The sequence below is a fragment of the Mastigoproctus giganteus genome, chromosome 5 (genome assembly GCF_048544385.1).
Source record: "Mastigoproctus giganteus isolate SK-2022 chromosome 5, ASM4854438v1, whole genome shotgun sequence".
NCBI classification, from domain to species: domain Eukaryota; kingdom Metazoa; phylum Arthropoda; class Arachnida; order Uropygi; family Thelyphonidae; genus Mastigoproctus; species Mastigoproctus giganteus.
In genome coordinates, this window is record NC_143579.1 from 127,265,446 (window position 1) to 127,277,223 (window position 11,778).

Genomic DNA, 11,778 nt, shown 5'->3' on the forward strand with positions numbered 1-11,778 from the left:
ACCGAACCCTGGGGTACTCCACTAATAACATTAGTCCATATACAGCAGTGTCCATTTATTACCACTCTGATCCCACTCAACCATCCCTTTATCCACTGCAGGAACTTGCCCTTAATGCCATACAACTCCAATTTGTACGGCAGTATTCCATGCGAAACAGTATCAAAAGATTTGCTGAAATGCAAGTACAGTACATGACATCAAAATTATTTTTTGCATCAAGTTCCTTTGTGACCACATCATAGTATCCAATCAAACTGGTCAGATAAGACTTCCCCTTAACAAACCCATGCTCTGTCAGAACTATTACTGCAGTCTTGTTTAGGTGATCCTGTATCACCTCTATAACCAGTGACTTCATTATTTTCACCAGAACAGAAGATAAATTAACATGTCTATAATTATTTGTGTCACCCTTTGCACCCTCTTTGTGAATTGGAGATACATTTTCACATCTGCAATCCATTGGGACCTCCCTTGACTCTAAGGATGCTCTCATAATTATGGCTAATGGTTCGCTTACTTCCCTTGCTGCCTTCTTCAGTATAACTGGATAGATTCCATCTGCCTCAGGTGCCTTTTTTGTGTTTAACTTCAACAATTTCTTCTCCCTCTTTGCTCTCAGTAATTACAAAATCACTTAGCTCCCTGTTAGAGCTTGATAAACTTCTGGCATTCCCCTCCTGGAATAACTCCTCATGTGTGAATGTAGATGCAAAATACTCATTCAGTTTATCAGCTACTTGAGCAGGATCATCAATAGTCAAACCTTCTATGTTAAGTGGACTAATCTGATTGAACCCCTTCCTTCTAGAATTTACATAAGAAAGAACTCTTTGCTGTTTTTCGTTGCATCCTTTGCCAAAGATTTCTCGTAATCTCCCTTTGCCTGCCTAACCTCCTTTGTGACTTGATTACAGACTAGCTTATATCTGCAGCAGGCTTCTGTGTCGCCTGATAATTTATATGCATCCCATGCATTTTTCTTCTCCCACGAGCCTCATTAATTCGTCTGACATCCATTCAGGCCTGAACCTTGAACGTCATTTCTTAGTTGGTATGAAAAGCCTAGTAGCCTCCAAGATTAAGTCCCTGAAGGCTTCACATTTAGAATTCACCGTTAATATCATCATCAGTTAATCCCACTGTATAGAATTTAAAAACTGTCTGAGACCACTGTAGTCACCTTTATGAAAACCCTCCCCTTTACTTTTGATGGTAGTTACATCTTTAAGTAAATCCCACATCAGTACACTGTGATCACTGTCACCCAGTGGTTCCTTTATCTGCAAATTCTTAATTCATAATAATGACTGAATTGATATAGAAACTGGCATACCTCTTTGCAAAATACATTACGAAAGGCATCATGCCTAAGGAGTGGAATAATGCAATGGTAATTTTCCTGCATAAGAAAGGAAGTAAATCAGCATTGGAAATTATAGAGCAATTAGCTTGCTGTCTCACATCTACAAGTTGTTCAAAAGGGGTCATTACTAACATATTAGAAAGAACGCTTGATGAGAATCAAGCAAAAAAGCGAGCTAGCTGAGTTTAGGACAGGATTCTCAACTATGGATCACCTTCAGGTAATATCACAGCTAATGGAGAAAGCAAATGAATATAAAAACACCATTATGCTTGGCATTTGTAGATTATGAATAGGCATTTGACTCCAAACAGCATAAGGCAATGAAAAGACAAGCCACAGAAATCGCATACATTATGATTTTGAAAAAAATATGAGACAGCTACCTCGTTTATTCAACTAAACAAAGCAAGTAGCAAATTTAAAATTGAGACAAAAGTTCGACAAGGAGACTATCTTCGAAGTTGCTTACTGCTGCCCTTGAAGAAGCTCTCAGAAGATTCGCTTGGTCGAGAAAGGAGTCAATGTGAATGGAGAGTAACTAAACCATTTACGATTTGCAGACGCCATTGCAATCGTAAACCATGATCCTGAAGAATTGGAGGGAAATCTTATTCAGTTATGCAGAGTCGGTAACAATTTCAGACTAAAGATGAATATGATTAAAACAAAAGTAATAATGAACAAGTATGCCACAGAAATAGATATAATCATTGAAGAGGCAGAAATTGAAATGGTGGATTCATATACTTATCTTGGGCATATCATTAGCTGTAATAATTATAAATAACTGACTGGAAGTCAAGAGAAGAATAAATTTTGGGGATGGATAGCATTCAGGAAATAATCACATACTGAAGAGCAAAATCCCAGTTTGTCTGAAACGTAAAATAATGAACCAATGTAGAATCCCTACCATGACTTATGGAATTGAAACTCGGGCACTCGCCAAAAGAATGGAAGAGAAGCAGAAACTACACAGCAAAGAATGGAGCAAATTATATTAGGACTGTTGGATAAGAAGAGAAACAGATCAATTAGACAGCAAACTCAAGTAAATGACATTCTTATCAAAACTAAAGAACTGAAATGGACTTGGGCAGGACACATAGGTTGAAGACATGATGACAAATGGACTAAGAAAATAACAGAATGGTAACCAAGAGGAGCTAAAAGAAAATCTGGAAGACAACAACTGAGATGGACAGATGAAATTCACGAGTTAATGGGTAATAAATGGATGGCCATTGCACAAAACAGAAGAAACCGGAAAATTGCTGGAGAGGCCTTAATCCTGCAGTGGATTGAAAACAGCTGATGATGATGATAAAACTACGAGGTACAATTAAACTTCATCTTTAAGGTACATACAAGTACATGTCCTAAATGTAACAGGTTAGTGCATTAGTGGTTGATTGGTGGAACAAACTTCCACCAATCATGTTTGTATGTAGTGAATTACCGAAAATGGCAAAATGGCATTGTTTTTATCATATCTCATATTGTGACTACACAATGAGTTGCCTAATATTGCACTACCTCAATTTCCTATTTATACTCCGGCACAACAACCAAGTCAGTAGAGTTTACAATAAATCGTCAATACAAATATATTTATCGTATTTAGTAGTCACGGGCTTGAACCCCCGGTCCACTCAAAGAACGCGTGCTATGCACTCTCGCTCCTGACCACTCAGCTACGTCATAAGTGACGCTATACCAGTGGAGAAGACTAGTGTTAGTCTTCTCCACTCAGTAGATACCACCACCAACCAGACGGCCACTTCAAGGCTGTCTGGCCTCTCTTTGGTGGGTAGGTACTGTACTCTGGGGTTGCAATTGTGACAAGTGGGTTGTCACTATGGCAACACCACCAATGAGAGGCTAAACAGCCTTGAAATGCTGTGCGGGTGGTGGTATACACCGAGAATAGTAACAATAGGCTTCTCCACTGGTGAAGCATTACTTGTTCAAGGTAGTGCAATATCAGGCAACTCGTTACTTCAGGTATTCACAATACGAGATATAATAAAAACAATCGTTTTGCCATTTTCTGTAATTCACCAAGTACAAACATGATGCACTAACCTCTTACATTTAGTGAATTTTCCATAAGTTGAAGCTTTATCCTAACTCTTTTCAGTACGCATCATATATACTTCTCAGTCAAGTGCCTCTTTACCTTACCCTTCTGCAAAATGGTTTTGTCCCATTGCCAAGGTGCCGCAATATGTTCCACTCACCAACAGACAGTACTGTGCTTTAGAACAGGTTGCACAACTTGTAACATACTGCATCAGCACACACGTATCTTCTATCTCATTCTAGGGCATATGGCATCACATTCAGAGCAAAGCAAAGTTTAATGTGAATTTGCATTATGGTGGGTTTTTGTTGTTTTAAATTTAGGTTTAAATAATAAAAATAGGCAAAAATTTATTTCTTTGATCATCTAATTATAAAATAAATAAATTAACTATAACATAAATAAGACAATATTGATTTTTTTTGTATAATTAAAATATTATATTAAGAAACAACCATTTTTTATGTTTAAAAAAATTAAAATATCATCGAAATTCGGACGCCCTACATTCTCAGGTCCCAGGCAAATGCTGGTCCGTACGCACCTAGGGACGGCACTGCTTCTAATCTCGCTTGGCATAAGCATGTCACAAATATTGCTTCCTCTGCATCCAAAAAACTGGGTGTTTCTCTTTCACTCTCGGTGTTACTTTTCTTTCAAACAGCTGTTCACTTTGTAAAAATTGCAAACTGCCCTACCACAGAATACTTTTCCCACATCTGGGGCAGTATGCCGAAAACCTTGCCTAGGATTCTTGATTCCATTCAAAAGAGGGTAGTTAGGTTAATTAACAACCCATCTCTTACAAAGTCTATCTACTCTGTTTCTCAGAGACATTCTGTTTCCAATGCATACCTTTCTATAGTTACTTCCACAGCCACTTTTCTTCTGAATTGCTTCTATAATTCCCGCTCTCTCTTCCAAACCATTCCAAACACGTGCCTGTAACCAGTCAGCATTCTCTTACTATCCAACTTCAAACTCACAAAAACTTTTCTCTTCTTCCTCATTTATTCCTTCAATTTCTGTTTTCTGGAACAACCTGACTTCATAAATATTTCCTGAAAATCACAACGTACAAAAAGTCAAGTCTAATGTCAACAAATACCTTCTTTTATCTTCTCAATCTTCAATCCACGCACGGTACTAAGTACTATAGGTTCTAATACCTCTCATGCTTGGAGTTTTCATACATATATATATATATATATATATATATATAAAAGCATATGATGCAAGAAAACAACCTTACACAGCATCAGACAAAAAAAAAAAAAAAAAAAATACACTTTCCATTTCACCAGTCCTTTTGCTCCATAGGTTTGCACAGTTCTTTCTTGAATTTATTTAGGCTATCAACTGCCACAATGACAGATGGAAGTCTGTTCCAGCAATCAGCTACCAGCTGGTTAAACGCAAACTTCCACACATCTATTCTACAACTCTTTTCTCAATTTGAGTTTATGCCTCATCATCAGGTTTGTAATCTGAGCAAGAGGAAGAATCGCATCAGCATTGAGCATGCTCAAACCATTCAAGGCTTTATACACCTTAATCAGATTACCTTGCAGGTGCCTATCTCCAGACACTCAATTTCCAGAACTTAAACCTTTCTTGATAAGAGCAACCCTTTGTTCTCTGCACCAATATTGTTATCCTTCTTTGTACTCGCTCTAGCAACTCTAGGCGCTTCCTAAAATGAGGCCTCCGGACCTGTATGGAGTACTCAACGTGTGGTCGACCATACACAGTGGCATAGTGTTTGGGTTGGGGGCACTTGTGGTGGTTACCGACAGCTGCGCCGCATCCTCAATGCAGTAAAACAGTACTCTGTGAAAGCCAGAAGTGTGAGTAGTGTGTTTTATGAAATATACTTTTGGGTTGTGCTGTCATCTGGATTTCGCTGCAGGGCCCCTGAAATGGGACTTCATGTTGCCCACCACTAGCCTCTGGGAGGGATCCAGGCAGTCCCAAAATCTCTGGCTGGTCTCTGCCAGTGTCCCCGAGCTTCTTGACAGACCACAAAAAAAAAAAAAAAAAAAAAAAAAAAGAGTAGGAAAATTATATAGTTTAGGGGGAGAAAAGAGTGGGATAGAATAAGCCTTGAGGACAACAGTGAAGGTATCCTCGGGTGAGATGTTTCCATCAGGTGATAGAGGAAGGAGAAGGGTAACAAAAAAGTGACTGCCTTATACAAAAGGATAATCACTACCTTATCCCCTGCTAGTAAAATCCCTGTATATCATTGACAAGGCCTCATGAACTGCTCAGAAAACTTAATGGCTGCCTGCACAATTACCCATAGGTCTTTTTCATTCTTCACTACCCTGAGTGTAGTACTACACAGTTGGTACATTTTTTCAGTGGTTACTGCTACCCGTGTGCAGCACATTGCATTTGTGTATGTTAAACTTCAGTTAAACTTTTTTTTTTAATTTAAACTACCCACTTCCATAACACTAGGTGGTAGTAGTTTATTACAACAATCAATTACTCTTTTTGGCTGAATGCATATTTCCATACATTATTCTGTTACTACCTTTTTCAATTTTTGTCCCCTAGTGTGTCATCTGAGAAAGCATAAAGCTGCCATTTTCATTTAGTTCACCATTATATGGCTTTATACAATTCAATTAAGTCACCACATAGATGCCTAGTTTCCAAAGAGGTAAATTTGCAGAAACCTGTCTTTCTTTGTAAGGATATAATTTTGTGGTCCAAACTAATTTTGTTGTTCTCTGCATCCTCCCAAGTGACTTGAAATGTCCTTCTGAAAACGAGGTTTCCAAACCTGCATTGCAGTATTCCAGATGTGCCTTAGCAATTGTATTATTCAATAAGATAATAAACTCTTTGTCCGTGCTAGCAAAGTTACTGTACATCAATGGTCAGAGAATTTCAAGTCAGTCAGAATATTCATATATCTCGAGGATTTTTCTTTTCCTTCTCAAACTTGCATTTGGTGCTACCCAAATGCAATACCTTGGATTTATTAATTTTAAACCTTAGTTGCCACTTTACAGTCCATCCACTTTGTTTATCTAAAACTTATAATAATAGTATTGTATTTGCCATAAAGCTGCAAGGAAGCCAGAGGCTTTTGTGTGAGGTGGGAAACATATAATGCCAGAGGCATTTGGTGAGGCCTAATACATTTAGATTGATGTATATATTTGCATATAGAATGCTAAGAGGGTCACATATAGCTATGGGGGAAAACATGTAGACCATGGATTAGAATAGTTTCGAAAATTATATGCTTCCTTTTTCAGATATAAAAAAGAATATATATATATATATACTATCATTGAATTTTATTAAATATTAACATTAATTAAATTATAATGGTAAGTCTATATTTATTTTAATTTATTTTGTTATCGTTTGGTAGTTCCTTTAACCCTCTTTTTGTGATATTTCACGTCTTTCGGAACTGGTACCTCTCGGGGGGGGGGGGGGTACCGCTAAATTATTATATAATTGGCATTATCCTAAAATTTGTATAGTTTTTATTAATCGGATTTAAAACTCAAAATTATACAAGGGTTATCGGGCTACTATTATGTCTATTCTTTTTTTTCGTTCGTTTGTTTATTTGGGTTATTTTTATGTTAATTTTCGTTCTACAGTTTTTGCCATACTACTGGCTTATGTTTTATTTAATTTAAAATATTGGATATATATATATATATATATCTGAAAAAGGCACTCATTACAAATAATTAACCAATTCTTAGGAAGCAATACTGCTTATGAAGTGAAGGTACGCGTGGTGACTTTCTATGCAATAAAAGAATAATTCATTTCACATCAAATTTACGTTGCTTTTGGCTACGTTTGGTTAATGCTTTCCCCAATTTATGTAGTTTCACAGTGCACAGTTCAAACTGTATTCTATCACAAAATGGCAAACGAAGTACAGAAAATTACGGTATTGCAGGTACTTTACAAACAAAAGGGTATTTCTACATTTAAAACAATTCCTCCCAAATTAACAGTACTTCTGTACAGATAGAAAAAAAAATGCACTTACCATGATTGTTTTAGACTGTACATATATATATAACACAACACACGAGGACCATAACGTATCCAATATGGTGTACTACCATGCGCACCAACGCGGTGAAAACCAGGCGGAAACGGAAACGGAAACTCTTATTAAGAGAACGTGGGATAAAGAAACAATCATAAAATTAAATTTTTAAACAGCGCACAATTAAGGCTAATTTGTAGAATTGCGAAAATGACGCTAATAGAAATAACATTTAGCATTATTTTAAAAATTATTTTAAAACTAAAACAATGCTAAATTTTACAAGTTAAAATTATTTATAACATTTATAGTAATCATTAAAGCAAAATCGTTTCAATTTTATTATTGCTATTTGCCTATTTAAAACGATCTTAGCTAGTTGAAATAATTAAGCCAGTCAATTATTTTAGTTATTATTTTAGTATTTACTTTTAATTAATTTTCATCAACAAAAATTGTGATTGTGAGGGACAAAAAAAAAAAAAAAAATGGCAGAGGCCAGTGGCCAGGTGCGTAGGAAGTCCAGCTTGCCAGGAAAATGTCTACTTTGGAACAAAAATCTTGGCAATGTACAATAATTGAAAACATCTTTATATTAGTCAAGATCTTGGCAGAGAATAGAGGTGTTATTATCGCTGTCATCACCCATTCCAGGTAAAAAAGGCCTGGCGATTCAAATCACGTAGTAGTAGTAGTAGTGGCATGTGATGCAAGAAAGCAAGTGTATGAGCTTATGCAGCATCAGCCAAAAAAAAAAAAAAAATCACACCATTCCCTCCAAATGCCTGTCCATTTCCTCCTTAAATTTATTCAACCTATCAACTTCCACAACGACAGATGGAAGTTTGTTCCAGCAATTAACCACCCGCTGGCTAAAGCCAAATTTCCGCACATCTATTCTTCATCTGTCCTTTCTTAATTTGGATTTATACCCCCTTAGGTTCGTAATCTGAACAAGTGGAAGGATCCCATCAGAATTCAGCGTGCTGAACCCATTCAAGGCCTTATACACCTCAATCAGATCACCACGCAGGTGCCTAGTCTTTAGCCACTGCAATTTGCAGAACTTAAGCCTTTCTTGGTAAGAGGATCCCTTCATTCCCCTCACCAATCTTGTTGCCCTTCTCTGTACACGCTCAAGTAAATCTACATCCTTCCTAAAATGAGGCCTCCAGACCTGTACGCAGTACTCAAGGTGTGGCTTGACCATTGCCTTATACAGAGGGACATTCACCTCCTTCTCCCTGCTAGCAAAATTCCTATATATCATTGACAAAACCCCATGACCTGCCCTGGGAGCCTGTCTGCATTGCTCAGAAAACTTCATATCTGACTGCACAATTACTCCCAGGTCGAAGAAATTTTACGGGCGCGTCTCACTCCTTGACTCAGTCAGTTGGTGTAATCCCCCCCCCGGAAACTGGGTTTTTCATCTCGTAAAACAGGCAAAACAGGCAAATCGTAAAACAGGCAAATCGACATTTATGGACATAATACACATTGGTATATGAAAGTGACTCTAATTTGATAAGTTCATTCTTTTTTTTTTTTTTCTGTATTAGCAAGAAGCAAAATTTCAAGTCTGGGGAAGAAGGTAGCTGAAAGAATTTAGAATGGCCTCCATCTTGCTTTTTAACAGCCATACTATTATAACGTCGGAGAACTCCGACATTTCTCTCTACCCAGAGTGTTAGACAGGGCACGTGATAGTTTTGTTACTGATGATGCCTTTATTTTCATAACACCAATATGAGGAGTCTTCTCGAATTCGAATTCAAATTCAAATTACATCCTGATAATAAAAATCTGAAATTTTTAATAAAGTTTTTGTTTAATTTGTTCATTTACTATTACTATGTTAAGCGATTTTTCTGCAATGTACTCTTACTTGTATGAGACAGCAGTGGTGGTGTTAAGCGGCAAAGAAACAAAGGTTAAGGGGTGCATCTATCATTGTTGTGAGTAATCTTTTTTTGGAATGTTTGTTTAAAAAAAAAATACCCTAGTTTTCGTGAGATAAAAACCTAAAGTAAAAACCGACTGACTCCTCTGAGTTGTACAAATAGGTGATGAAAGTTCGTCCAGTGGAATGGTGGTCTAACACACGCTTTTTCTTAAAGGTGCCTAAAGACGCTATTCTCAAATATTATGCTAATTATGATACCTCATGAGTAAAACCTTTAATATCGAAGTCAAGGTAATCATATTAATGGGACAATTACTGGCTTCATCGTCCAATTCAGTAGGATTTCCAAAATATATGATCCATGAGCTACACCAATGAGCCAAAATATTATGACAAGCGAGTCGTTATGCAAATGAAAGCAAAATTGATGGCACCTGGATGAACCGTGGGACAAAAACAAGCCGGTGGCGGCGGTGTCATGCTTTGGGCGATGTTCTGCTGGGATACCCTGGGTCCAGTCATCCATGTGCCAGGCACTCTGACATCTACCATCCACCTAGTAATATTAAAACCGACCTCAACAGCACAACACCAGACTAGTGAAGAGGTGAAACAAACCATTATGAAGAACCTCTTACAGGATCTTAAGACTACAAAAATCAAATCTGTCCGAAAAATAAGGAATACAGGTGTCATCATTGAAACCCAGACGAAGGAAGACGCAAACGAAATCCTCAACAACCCAAGGATCCAGACACTTGGCTTAGAGGCAGCGTCCCCCAAGAAAAAGGGCCCCAGTATAGTCATTTTTAATACCAGCAAGGATCTAACACCAGAAGCTCTGCAGAAGGAACTATATTCCAGGAACCTTCAGCATGAGTATCCAAACGTGGAACCAATGACACTAATCACCCCAAAATTCCAAACAAAATCCAGGACAGGAGACCACACAAATTGGGTAGTTGAACTTACACCAGAGGCATGGAAAACGATTGCACAAACAACCAGGGTTTTCATACATTGGGGCAGCCATCGCTTCAAAGAGCATGTGTCTGTTCCCAAATGCTTCCGTTGCTGTCGATTTGGACACACGACGCACACCTGTGCCCAGACAGAGCCTACTTGCGGCCACTGTGCAGAGAAAGGCCATGAATTTGGCACCTGCCCTAAAAAAGATGATCCGCCCACCTGTGTAAACTGTAAATCACAGAAGATGCCAGCGGACCACTCACTCAGGGACAATCAGTGTCCCATCTACATCAAAGCTAAGGGTGCATACCAAATGAGGATTGATTATGGACGCACGCCTTAGACCTTTTAACCTAGACAGGGTAAACTTCGCGCAGCTAAACGCACAGCGATCTAAGGCCGTGGCCGGACAACTCACCAAGAAAGCGAATGAACAGAACCTCGACATCCTACTTATCCAAGAGTCATATGTGCACAGCCGGGGGGTGAGAGGATATCCCCTATCCTACAAAATAGTTCAGGATAATAGAGACAACCCCTGGGCTTGCATCCTGGTTAGGAACCCTAGTATCACTGTAACCAAGATTTCCAGCTACTGTACATCCTGGGCCGCATGTGCCCATATTATAACCCCGCTCGGCGAACTCTATGCAGTCTCACTGTACTGCCGCCCAGGGGGAGATATCCTCCCAGCTACCAGGTACCTGCAGAGTTTACTCACAGAATTACAGAATGCCAGGATCGTCGTGGGAGCGGATGTGAACTGTCGATCCCCGGCGTGGTTCAGCCAAACCCGAGGGCATCACAGCGCCACAAATGGACAACACCTAGAGGAGTTCCTGGCAAACAGTACCTTCACTATACTCAATCAGCCAAATAAGCCCACCACCTTTTCCAGCACAATGTGGGAAGCCACAATTGACATTACACTCGCCTCAAGGTCTCTGGCTGGTCACCTCTCGGGATGGATGGTCAGGGAAAGCTGGACCACATCGGACCACAGGGTCATAACCTTCACTCTTCAACGCACCATAGACAGACAACAACCAACCCGACAAATCCAACATAGATATGCCATACAGAAGGCAGACTGGTCTCTCTTCCAGACTACCTTAAGAGAAGCAGCACAAACCCTCCAAATAGAGGGGCTGAGCCCGGACCAGCACCAAACCGCCGTGGTGGATCTCATCACTGCCGCTGCAAACTGCTCAATTAAAAGGAAAAACCCAACTCCAGGGGCCGTCCCCTGGTGGTCGCCGGAACTACAACAGCTCAGACGCGAGGTGAACACAAGGAGAAGACTATTCCAGAGAGCACGACTTTCCTGGCCAGCAGCAGAAATAGACCAACTCCGCGACCACTATCGCACCGCAAGAAATGAGTACACGGCTCTAATCCGACTCAGAAAACAG

General features: G+C 39.1%; 1 protein-coding gene across 1 annotated transcript in view; it reads right to left on the minus strand.

The window, feature by feature from the left end:
- Positions 1–7,573, minus strand: part of Nop56 (Nop56 ribonucleoprotein) — a 106,631-nt gene extending 99,058 nt beyond the window's left edge. Inside the window, exon 1 of the mRNA XM_090374194.1 lies at positions 7,489–7,573. Coding sequence (XP_090230320.1) covers positions 7,489–7,491 — 3 coding nt within the window. The 5' untranslated portion in view covers positions 7,492–7,573. The remainder of the gene's footprint in view (positions 1–7,488) is intronic.
- Positions 7,574–11,778: the final 4,205 nt, after the last annotated feature.